The sequence below is a fragment of the Nelusetta ayraudi genome, unplaced genomic scaffold (genome assembly GCF_046127955.1).
Source record: "Nelusetta ayraudi isolate G7.1 ecotype Tasmania unplaced genomic scaffold, CSIRO-AGI_Nayr_v1 ptg000008l, whole genome shotgun sequence".
NCBI lineage: Eukaryota > Metazoa > Chordata > Actinopteri > Tetraodontiformes > Monacanthidae > Nelusetta > Nelusetta ayraudi.
Window position 1 is genome coordinate 3,249,622 of NW_027466058.1, and position 27,135 is coordinate 3,276,756.

Genomic DNA, 27,135 nt, shown 5'->3' on the forward strand with positions numbered 1-27,135 from the left:
AATTAAATACAGTGCTACACGTTTTCTCTAAAAGGAATCCCAAGATCAAGCTCTCCGTCTCAAAATAAAACATTATCGTTCATATCAATAACAGTGCTGGTATGGGTATTGATTGATATTAGAGAGCGATATTTTCAATTTATATCGAGATATTCATTGATTATGTTTTAACTACATTAATTTGGAATAAAATGTTTGTTGGCTTGTTTATTTTGCTTTACCAGTAACTCCAAGTAGAAAAAAACTGAATGCAGGGCAAACAACCAGCAGCTATCTAAAGGTGTGAAAAGCATTGAATGGGTTAGTAGACGTAGACCAGTAGTCTCTATTTACCTAAAATGTCCGAACCCTGTCCTTGAAATTAACTATTCAATCCACACGGGGGCGGGGGGGAAATCACAAAAACTCTTCAAGGTCATGGAAATTCATTCTAATTTAGCAATGTTATTAGACATTCTACTTAATTAAAAAAAAAGCATTGGTATCATATCGGTACTGGCAATACTGGCCCTGTATTTATTTGGTATTGGATTGATGTCCAGTCTTGCAGTATTGCACACCGTTAGTGCCAAGCATACGTCACTCTTCAGTCTAAGGTTTGAGTGAGTTGCCTCATTCATCCTTGGAAGTGCAGAACTTCTCTCTCATCTCATTTCCGCTCATAATTAACATTTGCGGACACCATAATGTATGCTGACCCGGACTCTCATCTGAATTGTACAGTAATTTCTTCAGTAGCCTTCATTCAAATCAAGGTTTTTCATTGTGGCTTGGCATAATCAGTATTCCTTTGTACATATATTCTATTTGAAAAAAAAAAAAAACATGTTTCTGCTGTACTGGTGGGGAGCGGGAGCCGGTGTCTTTGTCCCTGCTGTCTGCGCTAAAAGAATGTAGCCTGTCCAGATTTAATGTTCCGAGAGCCGTAATAGCTTTTTGAGGCTGCACCTCTGGTCTTGAAGCAGATGGCTGGTTAATTTGCGGTGAATGCAAACCCCTGAAGCCTTCTCTTCTTCCTCCTCTTCCTCAGGGTGATGGTCTGTCTCCAATCCGAGGATCTCGGGGCCCCAAGGTGAGAAGCTTCGGGACCCAGCGTCTCACTAAGTTTTGTTCTGCTGCAGAAGTCATGTTAGATAACTGGTCCTGACACAAGCTGGCAGATGAACTCGAGCGCTCCCTGATTTAGTCACCCAAAAAATTGTTCGCCACAACAGCTCTTGAAGGTACATTTTTTGGGGAACTGGTATCGTCACAGGTGGAAATATATAGAGGCAAAAAAAAAAAAAAGAAAAAATGTGTGAAAGAACATCAAAAAAGAAAATTGTGGGCTGTGCTGCAGATGGTGAAATCTAAAAGTCTGGCTGTGTTTGGAGATGTAATGAGAACATGACCAGAACTTCAGCAAGGAGTCTTTTCTGGTTGAAAGTGTTTTGATTGCGGCCTTTCATTGTTTAGCTTTGCTGGCTTTGCAAATGCGCACAACCAACAATCAAGAGTTGCTTGACTATTTCAAGCAAAGTTGTCTTTGTTAAATAAGAAATCTACGAGTCTTTCACCAAATCTGACGTGACAGCTCAAAGTTTACCCCCCGCCCCCTAAAAACACATGTTTGCGCACACACACGCAACAGCGCTAATAGTGGGGTGTTGAAACATCCTGTCATGTGCTGTTTGTCCTGGCGAGAAGTTTTCGTTTTCATCACCAGCTCAGAGCTGTTGAATCACTCGCCGTGCTTTTTCATCTTTTAGGAGCCGACGCGTAACTCGCTCGTGTTTTCATCCGAGCCGCCCCTAAATATTGGAACACCGCAGGTGATCAAGTGCGATACGCGCGTACAAACAATGCAATATACATGGCACAAAGTCGTCCAGAGTGTTCATATACATTCTGCATGTGCCTCTGAGTGGACGCATAAGTTCAGCTATGAAAAGATAATAAACGCGTGCACGCCATCGGCCGTGGACGCGGTTGTGTCTCCTCCCCTTGAAGACACAAAGGGAATGTTTACAAAGGAAAAACATGCACATCATCGGAAATTTGCTGGGTCGTAGTGCTCCCCTCGGAGGCCCTAACAACAACCACCACCTCCCTGTTATTTTAAAACAACGTTTCTCAACTGGTGGGTCGTGACCCAAAAGTGAGTCACAGAGCTGTTTTGATTGGGTTGTGGCTTCGTGAGCAGTTTCCTTTTAAAATATATATGTATATATATTTATCGAGAAAATGTTGGGCATTTACTTTGCCGGACACGAAATTTAATTCAATAATTTCAATCATTTATTTTCTAGAAATTATGGAAAGTTTTTTTTTATTTTTGTGCAATAAATTTGGGTCACAACTTCATGATAAGAGAAAAAAAAAGTGTGTCCTGAGACTCCACCAGTTGAGAATCACTGGTTGAAAACATACCATGAGAGGAGCTCCTTCCATCCTCTCCCATAATCCTCTCCCCCGTGTTGTTGTTGTTGTTGTTGTTATCAGGGAGAGCGAGGAGTTCCTGGAGTGCCCGGAGAGCACGGAGAAAAGGGCGAGCCTGGAGAGAGCGTCATGGGCCCACAGGTGAGAGTGACGCCGCATCGATCGGTCGGGCCGTCTCCGAGACATATTATTGGGTTGAGAAATACTACGCTTTGATATTCAACCTGGCAACGAAAAGGAAAGAGAGGACCGTGGTCGGGCACGGAGATCGTTTGTTAATTGAAATGAAAATGTCGCCGATCGCCTCCGCCTCCGCCTCCTCCGCTTCCTGCCGCCTATGGCTCGGCGGCGGTGGGTCCGACACTCACACATTTGATTGCGAGCGGCGTCCTCTTTCATTTCTGAAAGGGCGGGATTGCCGGAGACAGGCGATCGATAGAGCGAAAGGTGTCTGACAGCGTTCCTTTTATTGGTTGGCGGGTGCCAGAGTGCAGCTGGTGTTAACAAGATGTGTGATGTGTTCTTAGGGCCTCGTGGGACCACCAGGAAAGCCAGGAGCTCAGGTTTGTGCAAGGCCCCACCCCCACACTTCCCGCCCATCCGCATCCTCAACACGCACACAGCGTGCTCCCGTGAAAGGGATAGTCAACCCCAAACGAAAGCGGCTGCTTTTTATGCTTCTCACCGCCGTGTGGATGGAGGCTTCGGTGACATTTCCTGACCTAGAGCAGCCACAACACAGTATAAACAAGACAAAACATCCACCTAAATGTCCAGAAGATGCAGCGAAAGTTGACTATCAACCAATTTACTTTTATTCATAAATCACATCCAAAGGCGCTACAAAGCATTTAAAGGTTTAGTGTGTAATAGTTGGAGATTTTGAAGAAGAAACAGCAACATCAAGTTACATTTTAGATTGGCCCCTTCCTGAGCTTGCCAGTGCGCTACAGTGGCCTGCGCACTCAAACCTGGATACCTCATCCACCTTCTTCTTCTTCGTTGGTTTATTTGAGGGCATGAGCCATTCACCCTAAATACGAAACACGCTCTGAGGTGGGCTGGATTGTCCACGCCGGGCTTCCTTCGAGATATGGTGGCGCCAGATGGACGCTAAACTGGGAGCAACATGAGAACCACTTAGGCTTCTATGAGAACCGCTTATACACTTTTGTTAATGTATTTATGGGCAGTATGTTAAGCTTTTACAAATATAGAAATAATAAATCAAACCAAATATCACACACTGGACCTTTAAGAGTAAACTCACTGATCCTTCAAGTGCAAGCATTATGCGACAGTGAACGGGAAAAACTACCCCATTGAGAAAAAATCTTGGGCAGACCCCAACTCTCGGAGGCCAGTCATCTAATGACTTATTAACTAGAAAAAGCAAAGTGTGCACCATGTGGCAGCTAAGAGTCTAGTGGGTAATTTGGCTTAAAAAGTTGCATAAATTTAACTGCTGCATCTTCCAGATACTTGGCACCACTTGAGCAGTTTGCAGCCTATATATTGCATTTCTTCACGGCGGTCCACAGCTGCCATAGGTTTCCATCGGCAAGTTGTTTTTTTTCTGGCCGCGATGCTCCAGAACAGCCAGGAAATGTCTCCGGACTGTCCGTCCATAAAGCGGTGAGGGGCAAATGGGTGAAATATCAATTCCGGGCCAAAAAGTTGAGCCGACAGGCCAATCAGCGGGACTGTCAATTATTTTGGCCGGTAGCACTGTCTGTTCCTCGGCTGCCATTAGAGACTCCGCTCCTTCTCTTTTTGTGTTATTGTTGTACTGTCCTCATTAGGGCCTCCGCGGACCTCCCGGTGCATCTGGCCCTCACGGAGTGCCGGGAAGAGAGGTGAGTGAGATGAGTCCGTCCTCTCCCGTCTTTATTCGCTCGGCTGCACCCGTGAAGATGAAAGGTGTCTGGAAGCATGAAAGGATGCCGGCCGCCTCCTGCAGATCAACAAGTATCAGGGCTCCCAGACGCAAACAAGGAACCCGAGTGATGAGAAAGAAAAGTTATGGCCGTGAACAACTGTTCTTCCTCTAACTCCCCCTCTCTGTCTCAATTAAAGGGTCCCCCTGGTCGACAGGGGCCCCCAGGCCCTGCTGGACCTCCAGGTGAACCGGTAAGTGGGCGATTCTACTTTATGTTTTTTTTGTTTTTTTTTACCGCAGGTCAGCAGCTACTGAGCTCACTCGGCGCTCGAGTTCACCGGAGTCATCTCTCAAGTTTTGGCTCGGCATCAAACAACAGAGTCAGGTTCGGGGGGGATGGAGAATAGATGTTGCTGCTGTACAATCAAAGTGGCAGCAACCCTGTTGTCGGGAAATGTTTTTCCAGACCATCTCGTCCTTTCGGTGCGTTTCAAGTCAGGAAACATTAACGATCGTTCAGCGGCCGGGCACCGCAGGAGAGGCGGCACAAAAAAACAACAAAAAAAAACAATTACCGCCTCTGACTTTCGCCGCATCAAAGCCTCGCAAATCTACACGTTCCGACCTATTTAAATTCATATGTTGTTCGGGCACAAGCGGTGGAAGAAGAAAGAAAAACATTTATCGCTCGTTTTATGTTTTTAAGAAGCGCGCGTAGCGCGACTCAAAGTGTTTTCCCTAAACTTCAGAGAGCAACAATAATTCTCTCTCTGTCCTCCAGCCGCAAAGTTATTAAAGCGTCTCCTCAAGCGTTGCAGATGAAAAACCCAGAGTGAAAGCGTGAAAGAGGAATTCGTTAGGAGGCACATGGCTGAAGTCACCTCCCTCCGAGGGATGCGAGGAGATGGGCCTCCAAATTAACGGCTCGCGCTGCGAGATGCGGTCCATGAGCTCCGCTGCCCAATAACACCAGAATATTTCTGTTGGTGTCAAAGATCCACCGGACTCGGCTTGGAGTGTTTGATCGATTTTTTTCCCTCCTTCCTCTCTGACAGACCGCCCTGCCCATTGTTGGAGATGCTGGAGCTCTGCCTAAGGTACTTCCGATAGATGCAGCTTTTGAGTGTGTGTGTGTGTGTGTGTGTGTGTGTGTGTGTGTGTGTGTGTGTGTGTGTGTGTGTGTGTGTGTGTGTGTGTAAATGACAACATGTTTGCGAAGAGCCTGAACTTGTGTTAACAAATAGTATGTAAATTTGAAAGGTTACATTTTGGGTTTGAGACGCCTCGGTGTGATGCCTTCGGGGGGGGGGGGGGGAATATATGGAAACTTGGAGAGTCAAATAATCTCACAAAACAATTTAGCGCCGCCCATTTACTATGGGGACGTCAGTTATGCAATATGAGGCCCAAAAAAAAAATAAAAAATGCTGCACAGCACAAAGACAAATGGCTACTCGTCCACAAAAGCAACTGTAGCGCAGAAGTGTGCGGCTAGTTTTTTATGAGTCACTCACCAAAGGGAATCATATTGTGGAGTGTTTGAGTCACCCAGAGTGTGTGGAGATCCACATGTGCACACAAGCTCCTCCCGCTCCCAGTCCCATGAACTTGGTGTGTTTGTACAGATGGAGTTAGAATCGCAGTCTAACTACAGTTTCAGTTAGCTAGCTAGCTGTAGCAGGGACTCATCATTAAGAAAGACAGAGAAATAACTGTTTGTTCTGATATAGTTTTTCTTGATTGGCAGGGCTTTGGCTATCAAATATGGAAAATTACAAATAAACTAGTTCATAACCTCAATACGACTGCACCATTCGTGAGAGCACACAGATGTCAACGTGCACAAAAAAACGTGTCTGTTTTCTCAAATTTTCTGTGCGTTAATAAATGACACGGAGAAAAAGTAAGTTCAAGTCAAAACTCACGCAACCTGTATTTACATCTTAATGTGACGAATCAACAGCATGCACGCATGTCTTATGAACCACCACAAGGCGCATTATGTGGCAAGCTTTCAAGCATTTTTTTCCCCTCATTTCCGTGGTTCAATCAAAACATGAAAAACACGACTTGAAACCGCTGATGAATGCGTTTTATTTATAGACCTTGCCCCTAAAGTGTCCTAATTGAATTTCCTCTGGCGGACTCGTCTTATCTCGCTATTTGTTTTAGCACCCGCTCAGAGCTGGCTCATGTTTTCAGTTTCAAACCGACCGAAATTAGTGGCTCTATAGAACAAACGGGAGATAAATTTCTTGTTATTTTTTTTTCAACCGTTTTTTGTCGACCGTTTGAATGGACACTTTTAATCAGAGCCCCGCGCAAGATCCCACACCTGACAACTCTGTTTACTGATAGCAGCACTTTGGTGTCTCCGGCAGCGTTTTTCTTTTGATTTCGACGTTTGATGCACATCCGTTCAAAAAAAACAAAAAACAAACAAACAAACTGTTGCAGTACCTGCACACCAATAATCAGCAATACATCATTTTCCTTCAGCCTTTCATTAGCTGCGTTGTTAAAATCAGCGAGTGTTCACCGCTCTCGCTGGAACAGATTTAATGAGCACCTTCAGTGACACCAAAACATACTCGGCATCACCTCCTTCCACTTACCACTACAACGATCCTCTTTGCTTTTATCAATTACATTTCCCGGAGTGATAATTAGACTTCGGTGATGAACCAAACCAACCAGCAGGATTTAACCGCGGTAACTGTTTTTTTTTTTTTTTTTCCAACGCAGTTGGGCGAAATGATGACTTTAATGAGATTTTATTGCTGAGGGTTGCACGAACAGTTTGAAATGTTGTTGGTTTTTTTTGGTGTGTGTGTCATGCCGTGTACTTGCCGTGTACGCGCTGGATATTTCAGTGCCATAAGTCACGAGCATGTGACGGATGTCATTTACATTTCATTGACATTTACAAGGAGCGCACACATGTTTTATTCAAAGGTTTTCACCCTATATGGTCAAGCCATGTACAAACCGCAAAAAAAAATTTAAAAAAGCCTCCTTAAGTTTTGTTCAGTATTTCCGCCAGTGCTTCACGCAGGGTTAATAATGTGCTCCCTCCCTGTCACCGCAGCCTCGCTGCTACTTACTTCCTGCGAGGTGCGCTGCCCGTATCTGGACCAGGCCAGCGATAATGATGTTTAAGATTCCCGGCTAAATGTCACAGTCAATGAGTTTGACAAAGTTCACCGCTCACCTATGTGAGAGACACTCCTGGAGACGCTGTTGGGGGGTGGGGGGGGCGCGCGCAGACATTTAGAGAACACTCTATGTCGGTCGGGGTCTTGTCCTCCACCCGGGGGATGTGACATAATAAAGGGTAGAAATGCAGTGCTGCGCTTCAGCCTGATGAAATCTTTTCTTTTTTTTCTCATTCTTTTCCCCCTGCGCCGCCTGCCTCACCGGCGCTTGGCAGAATGCCTGCAGCGTGTGCCAGACCAGAGTCCCAGGCCTGCCAGGACAGAAGGGAGAGAAGGGGCCCACCGGAGCACAAGGGCTAGACGGCCTGCTGGGAGAAAAGGTGCGAGGAAGCTAATCGCGGCAATTAGGAGAGGAGTCGTGTAAAAAGTTGTAAAAAAGTTATTCTTGGCGTGTCGCTAGTCAGCGCCTTTTTTTTCACTGCGCTTATCTCGTGGTCGCAAGTGAACACTGTGTTGTGCACAGGGGGATCCGGGTATCAGAGGTCCCATGGGAAACCCAGGAAAAGAAGGTCCCAAGGTAGGCAAGCAACTCTGACAACTCTGGAATTGCTTCAGTGAACGTAGCTCCAGCTTGTCTGCGCAACATGAAGCTGTGGAATTAAGGCCCCGTTTTATGAGATTCTTCCTTTGTACAACGTTTAATCCCCAACGACAAAACACTTTTCAGAAAATCTCCATTTGGATTATCTCCCAGGGTCCAAGCGCCATCCCTACATCTCATTATGTTCTGTGCGGCGCTACTGTATGTGCTCGCTCTGGATGTTGTTGCTATGGCTACAGTGTTTCACCACAGTGACAGGGGGAATGTGGAGCTAAGAGGACGAGACATTTTAGCGTTTGCACCGAGCAGGGTGCAGTTAAAGGTCGGTTTTTTTTTTTTCAGTTCATGTTGAAAAACTTCTTCTTTGTTCTTTCTTTCAGGGAGTTAAAGGAGAGCGAGGATTCTCAGGCCCGATGGGAGACAAAGGTGATGAGGTGAGTTGAGAGTTGAATCAAAATAAAGTCACATATCAGCTTTAAACCAAGTTGTCAAATATGATGACGTGGGTTTTCTAGCCTGTTACGTGTGACATTATATGTCAGTTTAAAAATGTAATATTTAATGATTTTTGTGCTGCTAAAATGTCTAAAAACACTTCCTGCATCATGCAGTATAGATGTTTAGTCATGCAACACATTTATCATCATGGACCATCTACAGTACAGTCACCTGTTGGTCTTTTAAACCTTTTATCCATACACTAATTTAAAGAACACTCAGGATGACACTCATTACATTTCAATGCAGCATCACTGTTTTACATTGACCGTTGAGGTTTTTGTTCATTATTAACCAAAATGTCCACAAATTACTATTGGATCATAAATCAAGTTTTTTAGTACTGAAAACAAGACTTATGAAAAAAAAAATACATTTGTTTCCATTCACATTTTAGAAATTAGGAGCGTTTTTACCCTGGCCTGCAAACACTAGGCAGGTTTTGTCGTCACTAACAAAGGATGGACTTTTGCCATTCTGAGCAAAAAATGTTATATTGTTAAAAGAAAAAAAAAAAAAATTGGTGATGTGAATTTTGCAAATGATGCAACCTTTAAAAGTCTTTAATCAAAAGTTTGAGTGTTAATTTGAAGGTCTGAGCAATTTTCTTCATTTTGTCCACAGGGATGCAGACTCTGTCTTTTGTAAAAATCAATGGTGGAAGAAAAGAGAAAAAATTTTTTTTTACAGCTATTCGTTGTGATTATTCAAGTATCACAATTTGCTCGAACAAACAATAGTGACATATTGTCATGTCATTAATGGTGAATGGCTCCTCTGAATTATTCATTTATTTATTTATTTATTTTTCAAAATAGCACTATTTAAAGCCATCCACAGTGCCGCTCGTGCGCCTTGCTCTGATCTTGATGCTCACGTGATGAAGGAAGTCTGACAGCTCTTTTGTGTGCTAATTTGAAAACGGCAGAGGAGCGTTTTCTCAGGTCGGCTTTTGGCCGCCGAACTGCAGAGGCGGGAGATTTTTGTACTAACAGACTCACTTTTTTCTCGGGTTTATGGCCTCAGTCACATGTTTTATAGGCTTTTTTATGGGCCGCTTTCAATTAGAAAAGGGATGAATCAGTGAAAGACACACATGCGATGCCGTCTCGAAAAACACATTCAGGGCAAAATACCTTCATAAAGATGCTTGACATGGAAGGTTTTACTGCTCCTGGCATGAAAATATGAAGAAAGGAAAATGTGGAAGTGTGTATCTAAGTTGCCCTGAGTGTTCGGTCTTATCTCCAATCGCAATGAGCGGCCCATCTATTAAGTGTCTGTGTATCCAATCAGTTTTATTGCATTGTTGGATTTCTGAAAAAAGACCCTAAAGGCATTGAGAAGCTGCCTTAATGAATCCTGGATGAATGTATTTATAGACCTCCATTAGATTAAACTGCACCCACCTGCAGGTGATCACAGTGTCTGCAAGTATCACTAATTTCTATTACAGCAGTCGCCCAAGTGCATCGAACGCAGTCATTTAATAAGATATTAGATTTTCTTTTTTCTTTTTTTTCTTTTTTTAATTTTGGAGTGGTAAAAATGTTAACCCTGTCTGTTCCAGGGTCCTGCAGGAGTACCAGGCCTTCCTGGTGTGACCGGTCGTACCGGAGCCCTGGTACAAAGCGCAAACCTCATGTGTCCTTGCATTTTATTTTGCATTACCAAAAGCACTTGGTTATGATTCATATGCTTCAAACATTTCGTTCTAAAAAGGTTTTTCTTTGCAGGGGATTATGGGTAGACCAGGGCCAATGGGCCAAGTCGGCACAAAGGGTGAAAAAGTAAGTTCCGTTACCACTGCAGCACATTTCTTTATAATGTAAGCAGCGGGTCTACTCACTGCTTTTGTACCGAATCAATGACCTTGGAGTGATATTTTTGAGAGAATGTAGATTTTTCGGATTTAATGTTTTGCTTGTTTCAAAGTTGTTGTTTTTTAATGTGTCGATGAAAATGTGTGAATGGCTTCTATTCCTGTGCAAAAGATTTATGAATCCGTAGAAGAAACATCATTTCTTTCTCTCTCTCTCTCTCTCTCTCTCTCCCTCTCCTATCAGGGTTTAAAAATGAGGTGTCATTTTAGTGATCACATTAGCACAGGACGGCTCTCGATAAACACCTTGCACTCTCGCTGGCATGTTTACAAATTCCTTTGCTCTGTGTCTGGCAGGGAAACGAAGGGCCGTCAGGCAGGCCAGGGCTTCCAGGACCTCCAGTGAGTTACCTTCCCCACAGATATACCTTTGGTCTATCTTCAGCCCCTTTGTCAACACTGCTATATCTCGACTAAACCGTTTTACATTATTCATCTTTTCATAAATATGACATTTTATTTTCGTAAGAGAAAAGGAAAATAAAAGGAAAAAGAAACAAAAGGTCACGGTTTGGGTCGGTGAGGGTGTTTTTTAAGCCTGAACCTGACTCACCCCCACACAGTAGCAACTTCACATGTAATTCAAAATGTTATTTATTAAATTCAGCGACACTCAATGAACAGTTTGTATATGAACACAGTGCTGTCCTTCTTCAAATCCACATTATTCATTGCAACTATTCATTGTAACTCTCAAGATGTGCAGGTTTTCATGGCTAAGCAACAACCTTTACAGTGCCAGTTTCCTATCTTACGGTTGAAGCTGAAGTTCATTCATCCTTTTTTTTTAGGTGAAATTATGCTGTTTAAATGTAGATCTAACCATTTTGGTATTTTAAAGGGACAATTTAAAGGTTGACCTGTTGAAAAAGTCATGCTTTCATAAACGCTTGTTCTTTGCATTATAAAGCCATTATTAGTCATTTATAATTATAATGTCATTTACCGAAGAAACAGTAGCTATTCAGTGCAAAATTAAAGCTCCTGTGTCTTGTCCCAGACATTTCAAAATAGCACACTGGAAATGTTGACCCCTGGCTCAGTAACGATGTAATGCGAACAGACAGCTGTCCATTCCATTTATTAGATGGGTATTTATTTAACATTATCGCTGGCAGTAGCTGGTTTTTCGAGGTGACGGTGGTCATTAGGAGAGTCTGCTGTGAGCCGCCTCATTTCTAATGTCCAGTCCTGCTCGCTAGCAGGTTGTGGCTGATTTATTCAACTCCCCCGACGTCGTGTCAAGAAAGGCAAAACAAGTTCAGGGGGTCGGGGGAGGGGGTGTACTTTATATCGTAATTTAAAGTTACCACTCTCATACTTTCATCCCGGGATAAAATATGCAGTGGCAGAGTGTATTTTCACGCATTAACGCTGCGAGTGAGTTTAATAGAAGGGCAAAAAGTAAAGCAAGGCAAGGTCTGGGCAGTGCTTTATAATTTGGTATCGGAACCTCCAGGCTGTCCATAGGGTTCAGCACTTAAAGGCTGATTCCCAGCAAAATTTCACTCAACTTCTGGTGTAACTTTATTGTATTGAGTTCTTTCTGTAAGCACTAATTACAGGATAACTTGCCATGACTTGTGGGTTAATCACACAAAACTTAATGTAAGTGTGATTGGAGAAAAAAAGACAAGGAGCAAGGTTTGATGGTGTCACTTCCTGCCATTCATCTGTATACATGAAATATAGTATACACATAAAATCAAGTGTTTGGGCTTTTTGGTGGTGTTACCCAACGTCGTGAGCTGTTTAAATTCAATCCATAAGCTTTGACGGCCGTCTCTGTCATTCTTATTCTCGGTGGGCTCCAGTTTCCCAACCCCAGTGTTTAGCGAAACCAGCAAAGCGCGGGTGACAAACAAGTGCAAATGTGATGAAATCGCGGTGACCTCCTCGCCGCCGCCGAACGGCGTTCCCCGGCCTTTTAAAAGGCCAGTGAGTAAGCACATCCTAAAGCAAATCTATAATTCATCAGAGCCGCCCTTGAACCTGCAGTGGCCTCCCGTCCGCGCCCTGCTCTCGTAAACTGCAGTCTGGCAGGATAGGGGATGGCTCAGTGGCCTGAAAAGGGCACGGGCATCCGCTTGCTTCCAAATGAGAACCTTGACTCCTTCTACTTTTACAAGAGCCGCCGTTTGCCAGGCTGTGCCGGTCCAAAAATAAAATAAAAAATGCCCTTTTATGTTCTTATGTGACCCAAAAAGTCTTGATTAACAAGTTCTCACTGCGCTCTTTTTAATCAGTGGCCTGTTTTGTATCTTTGAGTCGCTCCTGGTCTGTCCTTTTTTTTTTTTCTTTGCTGTTGTTTTTTTTTCGTTTTAAATTACAGCCGGCTGATTGATTATTAAGCCGACATTCGCCTGTTTTTCCTTCGTCCTCATACCCCACACTCCTCTCTCGGGCTAAATGAGCTATTGATTTCACTCTTGTACCTTTTAAGAGCTTAACTGCATAGCGCACGCGCTCACGCGCGAGCACACACTGTACTGTTTAGTGCTTAAAACTCAAAAAAGTGTTTTTCTGTTGATTGTCTTTGCAGGGCGTCCCCTTTGTGGAGGGCAACGGAATGAGCAGCCTCTACAAGCTGCAGGTAAAGAGGGCTTTCAGAGGGCGACGACCAGCTCGGGCCTCTCTTACTCACCCAGCGTGTTTAAAGCCGCACTGCCCTGTAAGATGACAATGGGGTTTTTTTTCCTTCCAGAGCGGCGGAGCTATTTTGGGACCCCCCGGAGCTCCTGGTGCGCCGGTGAGCACATATAATCATTGTTGTGCCTGAAGCGAATCCTGTACATTGTTGCCGCGGAGAGACTGTACGAGCGGGAGAAAGTTGGGCGAGTCAAATAACAAACAAGCCCGAGCAGCAGCTGCGAGTGTTATCTCGGCTCTGGATGGATCGAGGTGGGGGGTGGGGGGTGGGGGGGGGTGGATGAGAGGCATTGTGGCTCTCTGGCAGACGTCTCCTACCCATCCTGCTGCCCCGAGACACGCGACATCATTGATATGCCAAGCGGACTCGGTTCAGCCGCTCGCCGCCAAAAAAAAATAAAAAGCGACCCGGGCGTTTATCAGCTGGTGGTTCCTTCCTTATCACGCTCGCTGTAATCTGTTCCAGTCCTGGGAGAGGTTCCGGGGCCTCGCCGACATCCGTCCGCCATCAACCGCCACGGCGGCGGCGGCGGTGGCGGGCGATGGAAAATAAGACACTCCAGCTGAGACGGAAACCAGGGTTCAGTCTCGAGGATGCTTCTGCTCCTCCTCGCTGCATCAGCCACATCCGAAACCAATCCCCATCCACGTGGAGATGCCTCGGGAGGGCCTCCGTGGTGTTGATTAATTCTCAAAGGTCTGGTGACGCATTCACCTCGCCAAGTGTTTTTTCAGCAGCGACGCAAAAACGTCACCGGCGTGATCGCGAACTTCACGGAAAAATGAGAAAGGTCTGTGTTGTACTACCGGCGCTTCCTTCCACTGCTGTCCGGGAAGTGCGAAATCAGTGGAAATCAGCTCTTTGTGATGTCATAAAGGGAACTAATTCTTCAATAATATATCTCTAATACCTCTCACAGGTCAGTAATCAGAATCAGAATCACACCAATATATAAAAGAACAGCTAACTTTACTAGATATATAAAAATAAAATAATATATGTACAGGAGGGCGACACGGTGGCGCAGTGGTCAGCGCTGCCGCCTCACAGCAAGAAGGTCATGGGTTCGATTCCAGGCCTGGGGCCTTTCTGTGTGGAGTTTGCATGTTCTCCCTGTGTCTGCGTGGGTTCTCTCCGGGTTCTCCGGCTTCCTCCCACACTCCAAGAAACACGCACGTGCGGTCAATTGAACATTCTAAACTCCCCGTTTCTATGGGAGGCTATAAACACGGGGCTAAATAGCTGTTTACCAAAGAACTGTGGAAGTCCAGTAGATGAATGGAAACAAAGTACATTCACTTAAGCAGCTGTACACAGAGGGCTCAACACACCGACTGCTGATCTCTTGAGATGTGTGTTTGTTTCCAGCCGTGTGAGGTCGTCCCACTGGAATATTGTTTGACAAGAAGCTGGGTTCTGAGCTCGTGTAATAAGGGACCTTTGAAATGCCGAAAATCAGATGAAAGGGGGGGGGGGGGAAACTGCTAAGGTGATGTTCGCTATTCCTTCAGGGACACGTCGCAGAAAATGAGAATGATTTACGCACTGAATGTGGGAGATTACGGGGGCAATAATGAACGCCATGAATTTTTACCGACAATAACACGCGGTGGCCCTGTGTCACCTCCCACTGTAGCCGTGATTTGTACGGCGGCTGTCACACTCACGATTAATCTGTCCCCCCTTTTTTTTTTCCTTCTTCCTTCCTTCCTCTCTTCCAAGGGACCCAAAGGAGACGAAGGACTTGCGGTGAGTTGAAGGTTCTTTCTTTCTTTCTTTCTTTCTTTCTGTCTTCCCTTCTGGAGTATTTCCTAATACAATATTTGCCCATTTGCTTGACGCTCCCCTCCCCCACCCTCTCACCAAGCACCAAAAAATGGCAAAGCCAGTGTCACTACAATGATCTGTTGTTGTTAGATGTTTTTTTTTTTTTTTTCACACGGCCCGGTCCGCTGCAGCACGAGTCGATACGCCCTCGGGCGTGAGCACTTAACCGCTCTCGCTAGCGATTTAGCGGTTGCGCCGCCAAAGGAAGAGCGATCACGACGCCTCTGAAGCCCCGTTGTATCCTCATCCGCGAACCGCCGCCCCCTCCCCTGCACCATATTGTCTTGCCGGTGGGAACATGAACTCTCCGCGCTTCAAACAACCCCCCACCACCACCACCGCACCTCCACTCCACTCCCCTTCTTTCCTGCAGCCTGAAAGCGACCGGCGCAGTCGCTCCTGCCGTCAAACGTGAATTCTTTTTCCCCACGGGGCCAATTGCATTTTTTATTGTTTTGTTGCACGGTGATTTTTCACCAGGATGTTAATTTGACATTTTAATAAATTGTGTGAGCGGCTCCGGTGCCGCGGCGGAATTGCCCCAATCCGTCTCGCAGCTGATCCTCTGGCTGGCCTCCTTCTCCCTCCCTCCGTCCCTCCCTCGCTCTCCCCCTTTTAGCCGCGCTCGCTTATTCATGACAATCTACATGTGTGACAATTACTCGCGCAATCCGTCTATGTCAGCGCCCGGTGGCCCTCTCCACTGCCCCAAGATGAGGAGGTTGACAGAGGGTATCAGTTGCAAAGTGAGGGCCCAATGGAAAGGCTCCTCTATTTTTAGCGCGGAGAGCAAGTCCCATTGTGATTGTCAATTTGGGCTCCTCTTCCATCCCCTCCTGAAGTGAATGAGGTGTGACAGGATCTGCCGGAGATTATAATATAGCATGTTCAGGCTCTGGTTGTCGTGTCCTCTCAGGATTACCGCCGTATTGGCAGATGAAGGGGCGACACAAACACCTGGATGGCGAGATCAGAAACGAGCGCGAGATCGTCGCCTGCCGCAGCATTTCATTCAGCTCGGCCTTTTTCGTCTTTGTTCGTCCGTTTAAATGAGAAATTTGCTGACAGCTCTGTCAGGATTCTGTTCCCTTCACTACATTGAAAGTCGAGTCTGTGAAATTTAGTCTGGTTTACGATTTTTATATTGCCAGCTGTAAAAAAAAAAAACATGTACTGTGCGCTCGCAGTACAATAAAAGTCATTTGGTTTTCCTACTTTTAGAATGGATCTTATATAAGAATATACAAAGAGCAGGGGTCTTGCTCCCAGATAGTTGCCACATATTTCTAAGGAAGCCTGGTGTGGACAAATTCAGCCCACCTGACAGCACGTTTCGTATTTCACGTGAACGCTCGCATCCTCAAATAAACCAACGAAAGAGAAGGCCATCGTAGTTCACTGGCAAGCTCGGGAGAGGGAGGTTGAGAGGGTGAGGGTTTCTTCTCAAAATCTCAAAATACTACACACTTAACGTTTTAAGTGTAGGGAGTGAAACAGGTTGATGCTTTTTGCTATTTTTGGCTCCTTGATCTGGACACAACATGCGGTGTGGTTTTTCTGTCCCAGGGGGAGCCAGGGGCCATGGGATTACCCGGACTGGAAGGCCTACCTGGAGCTAAGGTAAGCAAATACTGATCCTGCCACGGCGCTAAGGAGATTACAAACTGAGGGAAAAGTGCCTTCTCACCACTTCCTGTCACTTTTCACAAAACTGTGAGTTTCCAGCTCAAGGAAAAAAAAAAAAAGTAAGAAATTGTTGCAAAAGTTCGGAGTCACCGTGAGCGCAGCTAATGACTTAAGCGGAGTTTGATATTTTTCCAAACAGTTCGAAGCACTCGAAGTGTCTGTGCTGGAACACGGTGGAAACTCATAATGGGCTCCCGAGTGTTTCCTTCCCACCCCTCCCCGTCCTCTTTGGAGTGGGGGAGGGGCACCATCTGACAGGCGCAAAGTTTTTTCCGTTAAATAAAACAAAAGGCATATGTTCGTTAGCAAAAAGTTGCTTGTTTAACTCTAAACTGTTTGGAGAGTTTCTGAGAACTTGTTCAGCGCCGTCCTTGATGCTGCAGAATTTGCTTGATTTCAATTCTCCCCCCTGCATTCACAACCGTCTGACCCGATCCGCAACGATTCTTTCAGGGTGATGCTGGTTTGACAGGTCATTCTGGAACACCGGGCCCTCTGGTGAGTCTGCTCTTTTTTTTTCTCGACTCTGCTCTTCCCCCTCCCACCCTTTTATATACTCTGAGACATATTCGCCCTTGATCAATCATCTGTGTTGTTTAAGTCGGCTGCGGGCAAACCGATCGATGGCGATTCATAGAGCGCACAAAGTAGCAGCTATCAAAGCAGACACCCAGCAAACACAGACCCGCCAGAGCCGCCCTTCATTCAGTCGGACTTTCTCCATACGTTGGTGCCCGCTTACAGTCGGTGAGGCGGCGCAGCTGCACGACACCGCTGAGGACCTGTCAAACACGCCTCTCTTCTCTTCTCTCCTCTGCTCTGTCCTCCCGTGTGTGTGATTGACAGGGGAAGCCCGGCGCTCGCGGAGAGCCAGGAGTCCCAGGAGAGCCGGTGAGCTTCGCGGCCTCTGACTTCCCCTTTGAGTTGTCAATCCGCGCGTCGGCCCTTTTGTCGCCCGCCGACTGACACGTCGGCCGTCTCCTTCTCTCCGGCAGGGTGAGCGGGGGCCGATCGGAGAGACGGGTTTCCCAGGGCCCGAGGGACCTCAAGGTGTCGGTGTAAGCACTCTACACAAATCCTACCGCTCTTTTCTTCTGTAATCATCATGGTCGTGTGAAATGCTCCATGTCCATATTTCATACAGAGACAACAAAGAGTGTGATTCAAGGACAGTACGCAGACAGCATATATGTTAACAATCGCTCGTCCTGCAAACGATTACGTTCCTCCACACAATTACCATCAGAGGTGGTTTTGTGTATTTTTTTTTTTTTTTTTTTTTTGCTGTAAGTGCATAATGGAACAGTGTTCGCCGAGCAATCAGGATCATTATCCTCTCGCCCGCGATATCTCATTAACTGTGGAGATTACCGGGAGTGCAACAGTGCTGATCCAATCGAAGGCGGCCGCTAATGCGAAATGTCTTTGTTTGTGTTGCGCTCCTTCGAGCAGGGGAGGCCGGGGAGAGACGGAGCGCTCGGAATCAAGGTGAGTCGACTCCACCAACTCCAATTTCCACCCCCACACCCCCTCCGAACCACCTCCCCCACACAGGAAAGTGCTTCACATCACGCGGCGGCGCAAAAAGAGATGGCGCAGCAGATTTTTATCTGCCAGAAACCCTGGAGCCACGGCAGCCCGAGCGCATTAAAGCCTGTTTAGCATATTTCAGATTTTGGCGATTAAAACTTAATGGAAATCCCGCAGATTTTTAAGGCTTTGTTGACTTTTAGTCTTCCTGCCTAAATGACAGCGTTAATACTTTGAGGCAACGGTAAAATGTTTGTAATGGAGGGCAGCCGACTCTCAGATTAAATATTCATCCTGCGGGGCCCCGATGTATCCGGACCAGCGGCGGGGATGCCAACGCCGCTGCAGACTCGGCTGCGGCGGCCGGCGCCTGATCGGACGTGTTGCGGGTTCAATTGGCTTGCAAAAATGGCACAAAATGGGCTCGCAGCGCGCTGACGGGATGTGTCATGAATCACCCATCTCGGATTAACCGCGTGATCCAATAGCGAAGTGGCTGGAGTCTGATCTCGTCTGGCCTGACTGTTTCTGCTCGGAGGGGCCGAGATTTGTTGTCATCCGCCAAACCCAAATAAGGCCAAAGATGTTTATTATTTTTAATTCGCCACCGTGAAGATTTCTTTTTTTTTTCCCACCAGAATCTCAGCGTCTCAAAAAGCTTTTTCTCCCCCCCACTTACCTCATGCCTCTCGCTCTGTCTGCGGTGGGCCAACAGTGCCATCTAGCAGGCGGCTTCGCTCTCCCCCACCTCCCTACCTCTCGCCTCCTCGCCTCCTCTCAGCATCCTGCTTTGAGGTTTTTAATGTAATGCTCAAAGAAGCACATTTCGGTGGGCACGGAGATAGATTTAAGCCTCCCATCAGGCACCGGGGAATACAGAGTGCCGCAGATTAAAGCGGGCAGGGGAGAGCAGCGTCACAAAGAGACGCTCGATTTAAAAAAAAAAAAAAAAAAACACATCGTGCCAGATTGTCTTTTGCATGGCTCCTGTAATCCGGCAGGAAATTGATACAAAGGCGCTCCCAGGGGGGTGTTGCCGCTAGCGGCGGTAAAGGGAGGCAATGAGGAGTGACAGGCAGGGATCGGCTCTGACACGGGAGTGTGCGACAGGTACACCCCCCCCACACACACACGACTCACCCACCTCCCACCTCCCCTCCGCCACCCGCCCGGCGTACAGTAGAGGCAGCTGGCGGGCTCGGCCGTCTCCGGTGGAGACGTGGAGCGGCGCGGAGAGGCAGGCGGCGGTGACATTGCGGAAGGTGAAACTGCGGGATGTTGTGCCGGCGACGCACCTGATGCCGATTCAGAGGCAATCAGCGAGCGGGGGGGGCTTTCTGGAAAGCGCGCCGTTCTCAAAGTCAAGTAATTCCAGGAGTGGGATGATTAGAATTTGGAAGAAAAATAACGCATGATGGGGAAAGCTGCTGGTTAGAGAGATTGCTTTTATTTAGCTCTCTTCAAGTGTTTCTCCATTACTTTTTTTTTTTTTTTTTAACCCTATTATTTTTCAGGCACCGAGATGTAATTAATGTCTTCTCTTGCTCAGGGATCCTCAGGTAGACCAGGGGACAGAGGAGCCAAAGGAGAGCGCGTGAGTTCCAAAGCTGCTTTTATGACTCAGACTGCAAAGCACAGAAGCACAACGGAACGTTCACGTAACGCGGACAAAAGTCTGCGCGCACAAAAACAGAAATACAAATAGGTGCCCGGTGTGACAATGTACGTTCTGCTGCAACATCCGGACGGCAGGGCCAGAATTACATGACAAACATAAAAGCGGGGATTCATCCTGCCTTGTGCCAACAATTGCACTCGGTCAAAGATGTTTTGTAACCTTGTTTTGGTTCGTCGCAAACCAACTGACTGAATATTGTCGCTAACCGAGCCCTGTCCCTTCAAGACAGCAGTGTTCCGTCTTCCGGAAGATGGAACACTGGTTTCTTATACCAGACAATGAGCTCACTGTACCCAAATGGCCTTCACAGATCTCAATCTAAAACAGCACCTTTGGGATGTAGGGGGTAGAAAGACTCACATCCTGGATGTGTCGCTGAGCAACCTGCAGTGACTGTGTAATGCTTTTGTGTCAACACGGGCCAAACATTTGCCACGGGGGGATTCTGAGGGGCAGCAGTGAAATCGCAGGTGATCCAGATAGTGTCAAAACCGACCAATCATGCAGGTCGAAAGGAGAAGAGCCAACTGATTGACACAGCCAGACTGGAGACACTTTACTGCCTGTAGTTTAACATTCAGGGTTCAAAGCGAAGGTGCCTCGACGTGCTGCTTTCAAACCCAGCCCCGCTTGCTCCCTCCTGCAGGGCGATCCGGGCATTTCAGGCGAGAGAGGCGTTCAAGGCGAGAGAGGTCGCGTAGGAGAACCCGGCCCTGTCGGACAGCTCGGCCCTTCCGGGCCAAAGGGCGAGCCCGGTTCTTCGGGAAAGTCGGAGATCGCAAAAATGCTGGTGAGCTTTTCGCTTGGCGCTGGAAAATCATCCTCACAACAACAACAACAACAACGGGGGGGGGGAACAGATCATGCTGCTTCTTCTTTCTTCCTGAATTCTTTCCTCCTTGTGTAACTTCACCTGTCATTCCGCCGAATGCAGAGCGGTGCACGCATCTTTTTCTTTTTTGCAAGGGGGGCTGCTGTTCTCTCTGTCTCTCTCTTGCTCTGTCTCTCTGTCTCTCTCTCCCTCTCTGTCTCCGCTCGACGCCTCCCACTCCCCGTCTAGAAGGTCACGGAGGGAGAGGGATGGAGACGGAGAAAAGAGATTAGCGATACGTGGGCGCGCCCGGAGCTCTGCAGAGAAGCAGAAACACCCACCCAACACATCGCAGACACTTTACACACGCTTTACTCATACGCAGTCACAACAGTTATGCAACGCCCAGCCTGATTTGGATGTGGAGCGGGTGGAGGTGCATGAGGGGTGTCTCAGGGTTTTGCCGGTGCGGCTGCAGCAGCAGCCCCGCAAGGTTTTTCTATCCGCAGGTCGGCGGGAGGAAGGCGAGCGTCCGCGGGGCTACAACACGCTGCGATATACGAGTCCATGTCGAACTGAGTTTTTGAGACATAAATCACACGGAGCACCGGAGGAAGAAAAAAAAAAAACCTGCACGCTTTTGATCTTTCGGTCCTCCCACGCAGATGGTTTTCCCCGGCGCTGATCTTTACAAAGATTTGTGTCAAATGTTTGTCTTTTTCTTTTTAAAAAATGCGCTTTGTGTTTACAGACACTTACTTATTCACTACAGGTAGTTGTTTACTCTGTAACGACCTGACTACAAAGGTAAATGACTTGTTCTGTTGTTTCTGTTTTTTTTTTGAACACACACACACAGAGTGATCCCAGCTTCATGGAGGAACTCAGAAAGATAATCCGAAATGAAGTTCTGAAGATCTTTGAAGGTATTTTGTGCACCCATTTTGCATATTTACAGCAACACTCTGTACTTCTGCTGCCTTAAAATGACAGTTTCAGAATCATCTTATTTTTACAATTCATTGACTTGTAACAGAGAAATTGACACCCCTGCCATTGACACAGCGCCCCCAACTGGTCTAAAAACAGTATAACTTTGGTTGCCTGCCCAGCACCCTGTATTCTATTCAACTCTTTCTTTCTATGCCTGTTTTTGCCATCACAAAAACACCAGAATATTCTGTAAATAGACTCGTTTCCTAGCTTCTGACAACCAGATAAGAAGCGCGTGATGTTTTGTCTTAAAGGAATGTGTGTTATTGCGAGAGAACGTCTAGCAGGAAACAGGGATGCTGTTTCAACAAACAAAACAGTATATTGTAAAATGATTTTGAAACGATCATGATAAGGCATAGAAGCTAAATACTGTTGCTTCAATTTCCAACCCTTTGGTCCACATTTAAAATGCAATTTATTTCTTTGCCCAGCAGAGCGGATATCAAGCTCCTCCGTGCAACAGAAGACACCTGCAGGCATCTTAGCTTCACAATTTCAAGGCCCGCCGGGACCGCCTGGACTCTCTGGCCAGGACGGATTACCTGGCATACCAGGAGAACCCGGACCTCCTGGTCCTAAAGGTAGACAGACCAACTGGCCGGCCAAATAAACTCCAATATAATCTATCATTCATAAATAACACTCTTAACCTTGGGTTGCAAGTGTGGGTGACACTCAGTCGATCCCTTGTTTCCTGGTGTGAAGTGAAAGATACTCAGCTAGTTCCTGCCACACTGTGAAAAAAAGTTGGAGATATGTGACTTTGGGGTGAAATTTATGGCTTGAAGCTACAGTGATGTTATATATAGTGTGAGTGTAGCTTTGAAGTAGAATCATGCAACGTTCGGTCATCTCAAGCAGCTTATTGAAACAGAAGCTAACAGCAGTGTTGGGAAAACAACAACAAAGTGTCAAACTTTTCAAATGCTAATCTTTTAAAATAGCAGCAAGATAAAGAGGCTCTCTAAACACAGAATATGAGCGAAGTAGAATATTTAGTGTTCACGGATCAGACACTTGCAATTGCATGTTACACAAGAAGGAAGTGTTGTGCCCCAACGCGTTCAATGAACGGGTCTGACTGAAACGGAATTTACCGGTAATGTGAACTGTTTCCAGGTAGGTTTGGAAAAGTATAGAAATGAAAAATATTTGCACCTTAAGGACTGCAGTCCTGTTTTTTGGAATCATAATAAAGAGTCTAGAGACCATTTCAAGCAGCAAGTATTTCCTCATGTTTATGAAAATATACTCTGGAGAGGAATGCTGCAGCTGCATTAGGGAAATGCCAGTACTCCAGGGCTGTCCTCTCAATGCTATTGTAAACCTGGTTGGATTAGGATTCAAAAATAGATTTGAAGTTAATTTGGCATAGTTTTAGCGTTAGAAAGGATAAAATAACTGCTGTCAGTGGTTCTATATGGGCTTTGTCAATATCAAATCAAGTTCAAAATGTGGAATTATGAATTATGAATGATTAACTGAACTAGCTCCTTTTAAAATGTGTGAACTGAACTTTGAATTAGTTCATGTAAAAAGCAAACTTTCCCAACGCTGCAAGAAGGTCCGAAACGCTGAACAGTCGATCGTCTTTCAAAATGTTCACCTGCAAAGGATGCATTTTAGAGACATTCAATAAATTTCAACCCAAAGCCGAATATCTCTGAACTTTTTGTGACGAGTGCACGTTCACCCAAATCCAAACGTATTGAGCAAGTGCCACTGTCGAGTGTGAGCACCTGAACTAAAACAATTTGCCGGCGAGAGCGCCAGTGTGGGGATACTATGTACAGGAATTTATGGGTATTTTTCTCTCGCTCAGAGCCATATATCAATGCAGACTGAGGGGCGGGAAGCAGAGGAAAGGCCAGGAGCGCGGTGCTCAGCAGCTCTCGGGAGAAAAATATGAAGACAAACGGAAGAATTGGCCGTGAATAAGAGAAAATGTTATCAATGTGGACAGCAGAGAGCAGCGTTTTTTGTTGGTTTTTTTTCCTTCTTTTTCTTCTTTTTTTTTTTTGTTGTTGTTGTTTTTTTTTTTTTCCGATACCTCACTCCAGGAAAAAAGAAAGCCTCTTAAGTACAAGCGGGAGCGTAGCCAGGAAAGAAGGCGGACACTCCTCGTAAAGCCGACGCAAGTGCTCTTACAGCGGTAACGCTGCTCCTCTCTGCTCAGTTCTCTGCTCGGCCGGCAAAACGGACGACGGCGTCGTAGCTTTCCGAGGGGGAGCCTTTTTTTAACCTTTGCATCTACCTCACACTAATGACAACCATCCAGCCCTCACTGCAATCCTGTATAAAAAAAAATTAATAATAAATAATGCTGCTTTTCCTCACATTCAATGTTCTTAATGTCGGCACACACCTGTTGGCGCTCGTGCAGCGATAATGCCTTCCGCATTACACGCCTCGGACTCTGTTGAGCATGTGTTGCTGTATTTGATTTTGTTTATTCATCTATTTTTCATGCTTCAAAAGAGCGTTTCACGGGTGTTTCCTTAACGTGGCTTTGCAATAAATACTTGTTGAAGACAAAGGAAGAAAGTTATTTCCCCGGATAAATCAGGAATTCAACAACTTCTTAATTTTTCTTTGTTGACTCGTGCCTCCACTCGGCTGGGGAGAGAGTTTGGGGTAATATTTCCTCATTATTTCTCGTCATCCTCTGCTGGAGACCGCGCTCCTCCACAATATCCAATTTGACTCCTTCTCCTGTACGCCAAAATGAATTGTTTATGGAGAAAAATAACCCCCCTCTGTTGAATTTGCAACCGCCTTCTTTTCTTTTTCTTTTTTCTTCTCCCTTTTTTTTTTTTTTTTTTCCCTCTCCTCGCGGTTTTGAAGTCACCGGGACTGAAAGCCTCAACCTGCTGGTTTCAACACAGACGCAGATGCGACGCATTTGGTGCATTATGTGTACTTTTTTTTTTTCCCCTCTCTTCTTTTATCCCCTCATGTGTTGTAATCCACTGTTCATTCATCATGCTTTTCATCCTTTTTCTTCTCCTACTGAGTGAGTAATGAACCTACCCTGCCGATGTATGTTGTGATATTGAAATCTGTATCATCACTTCTTGATTTTTCTTGTTCTGACACTGGTCTTCTTTTTTTTTTTTTGTTGTTCCGTTTTTCGAATATTCTGTATATTTAATGGCACTGAGCAGAACAAATTGTGTTTTTTTTTTTTTGTATGACGCTTTCTCTACTTTGTGCTGCGCAATCTGGAAAAATCAGTAAACCCCTCTCAATGATCTGTGCTTGGTGGAGTCCTGGCCTCCCCCCGCTCCCGGGGATGAATAGCGATGCACTTTGCAAATGTGTGCAACAGGCACAAGGCTAAATTTCTATCAATCAAGCAGGGGAAATGTAGTGTAATGGCTGTATTTTAGCCAACGCAGGAGTGAAGACGCGTTTCCCTTTGTACGCCGATCGAGCGGCTCGCCCCCAGACTCACCGCCATGTGTGGCATTCAGATCCCCCCCCCCCCCCGTCCGCCCAAACCGCAGTCCTCTTCGCTCCACAGAACGACTCATCACCGAACGAACGAGCAAACCGACTTTTGTGAGTGTTCAAAAAAAAGAAAGAAAGTCTCATTATTTCAGCAATGTGTGGATGTCAACCCACCACCGTCATCCGTTCCTTCTTTGAGCCTCACTTTTTGGAGCGTTCTTAAGCTTCTTTTTTTTTCATTTTCTGAGATTTTTCCTGACATGCAAGCGCTCAAGCGTTTTCCCCCTCGGGCCGGGGGGGGGGGGGGGGGGGGGGCGATGCGACGCTTGATACCCCTGTCAGTGTTTCTGATGCACTCCACGCAAGCAGCCGGCCCTGAGACTCCCATTACTTCCAAGTGCCTCGTGGGGGGAAAATATTTTCACCGCGCCTCGAATTCGCACTTGGTATGCCGCCGTTTTCAGACCCACTGGCTCGGCTCGGCTCGGCTCGGCTCAGCATGGAATTGAATGAAGGGGCAACACGCTCGCAGGCATGACTGGGAGGCCGCTGGCAGGCGCTTCTGACTCGCTTCGAACTAATCAGACTCAAAGCATGCGCGTGTTCGCCGCAGACTTCTCCCGTTTTTGTGCTTGTTGGCTTTGTCTTTTCCGTCGTCGGAGATGGTCCAGAAAAATCAGCTTGGACTCAGAGCAGGAAAGATCTTAAATCTCCTACTTCCGAGTGATGGTTGGTCTGCATCTGTTGCATTCTCGTGTCCCTCTGAGTGCCGCCGCCGACCAAACACAGATCTGGCCCCTGTGACAAAAGCAAGGCCTTCCGCCGTGGCCTCACTCTGTTGTCGGAGAGCTCTTCCAGCGCCCGCCGCCTTCCTTTGAACGCTAATGCACAGATGGTGTGTTTGATTACTTTTTTTTTTTTTCCGTCCTCTCCGTACAAGATGTTAGTGTGCGATTCTGTTATTAAAAGGCCGGGGTTGAAGCTTGAAAGCTCCAGCAGCCCGTCTCTACATTTACTTCCGGAAAAACAAGTGCAGACCTGAAGCCTGACATTTTAATGGCACTGTATTGTGTCAACAGAGTGATAGTGTCCATGCAAGTCCCTGGACTGATATTAAGGTTGAGTGGACCTTGGTCTTCTGATATTTGGACTAATTGTACTAACTGAAGGGCTGTACTTCGCCTGGCCTCCGTTTGTTCTCAGCCAGAGTGTCTCCTCTGTCCTCAGGATACAGGGGTCCGAAAGGGGAGCGAGGCCAGCTGGGGTTCGGGTTGCCAGGAGATCCAGGAGAAATGGGGCCGCCAGGTAAGAAAACATGTAGAAAACATGACCATAATCATCAATGTATATGTATTTTTTTGTTTCCACGGAGGATGCATCACGACAATTTGGATTCAAGGGTCCTTAAGAAAATTATAGACGCCCAACCAAAGTTTTTCTCGACCCTAATTGCTCCCAATGGGGCGAGGCAACGCCTTACATGGCAGCAGCCAACCGTTAGTGTATGAATGTTTGCGTGAATGGGTGAATGAGAGGCCATTTTAAAGTGCTTTGGGGTACCGTGAAGGTGCTGGAAAAGCGCTATATGTGCAGTCCATTTACCATTCTTGGCTTTATTGCCTCTGATGTTTAGCTGTCTTTCTAGGGTCCCTTTGCAGCAGATGTGGCTGTCATTCATTTGAGTCTTTTTTCGACAACAAGCTGGGACAACCATTGAGTACCTGAGTATGACTCACCAAGTGGCAAAGCTCCATCGAATTTCCCACAATGCCAAAAACCACAGCGTTTATAGTGCAGAATAGAGGTGCAGTAAGTGAAAAACAAAACAAATGCAGAAAATCCAGACCGATTTCATCACTATATCTGTCAATTTAATGTATTAGTTAGTAATGCAACCCTGGCTCAAAAACAGCATAGATGTTTACAGTCTACCTGCTAATATGGAGGATTTGTTGTAGCGTTGAAGCATATAGAAGGAGCCAGGAACGAGACTTGGTTGCTCGCCTTCCCTTTGTGACATCACAGAGGGCTGGTTTTCGGAGTTGTGTGTGTTTTTACCACAAGCTCCCTGTGA

The 27,135-nt window shown here is 46.2% G+C and overlaps 1 protein-coding gene across 1 annotated transcript in view; it reads left to right on the plus strand.

Annotated features, from left to right (window-relative positions):
- Positions 1–27,135, plus strand: part of LOC142883506 (uncharacterized) — a 108,146-nt gene that overhangs the window by 77,159 nt on the left and 3,852 nt on the right. Inside the window, exons 25-49 of the mRNA XM_076018422.1 lie at positions 1,031–1,072; positions 2,482–2,559; positions 2,946–2,981; positions 4,221–4,274; positions 4,495–4,548; positions 5,353–5,394; positions 7,728–7,832; positions 7,976–8,029; positions 8,434–8,487; positions 10,122–10,175; positions 10,288–10,341; positions 10,731–10,775; positions 12,976–13,026; positions 13,138–13,182; positions 14,806–14,832; positions 16,477–16,530; positions 17,050–17,094; positions 17,443–17,487; positions 17,592–17,654; positions 18,049–18,084; positions 19,676–19,720; positions 20,451–20,594; positions 21,475–21,541; positions 22,046–22,192; positions 26,289–26,366. Coding sequence (XP_075874537.1) covers positions 1,031–1,072; positions 2,482–2,559; positions 2,946–2,981; positions 4,221–4,274; positions 4,495–4,548; positions 5,353–5,394; positions 7,728–7,832; positions 7,976–8,029; positions 8,434–8,487; positions 10,122–10,175; positions 10,288–10,341; positions 10,731–10,775; positions 12,976–13,026; positions 13,138–13,182; positions 14,806–14,832; positions 16,477–16,530; positions 17,050–17,094; positions 17,443–17,487; positions 17,592–17,654; positions 18,049–18,084; positions 19,676–19,720; positions 20,451–20,594; positions 21,475–21,541; positions 22,046–22,192; positions 26,289–26,366 — 1,519 coding nt within the window. The remainder of the gene's footprint in view (positions 1–1,030; positions 1,073–2,481; positions 2,560–2,945; positions 2,982–4,220; positions 4,275–4,494; positions 4,549–5,352; positions 5,395–7,727; positions 7,833–7,975; positions 8,030–8,433; positions 8,488–10,121; positions 10,176–10,287; positions 10,342–10,730; positions 10,776–12,975; positions 13,027–13,137; positions 13,183–14,805; positions 14,833–16,476; positions 16,531–17,049; positions 17,095–17,442; positions 17,488–17,591; positions 17,655–18,048; positions 18,085–19,675; positions 19,721–20,450; positions 20,595–21,474; positions 21,542–22,045; positions 22,193–26,288; positions 26,367–27,135) is intronic.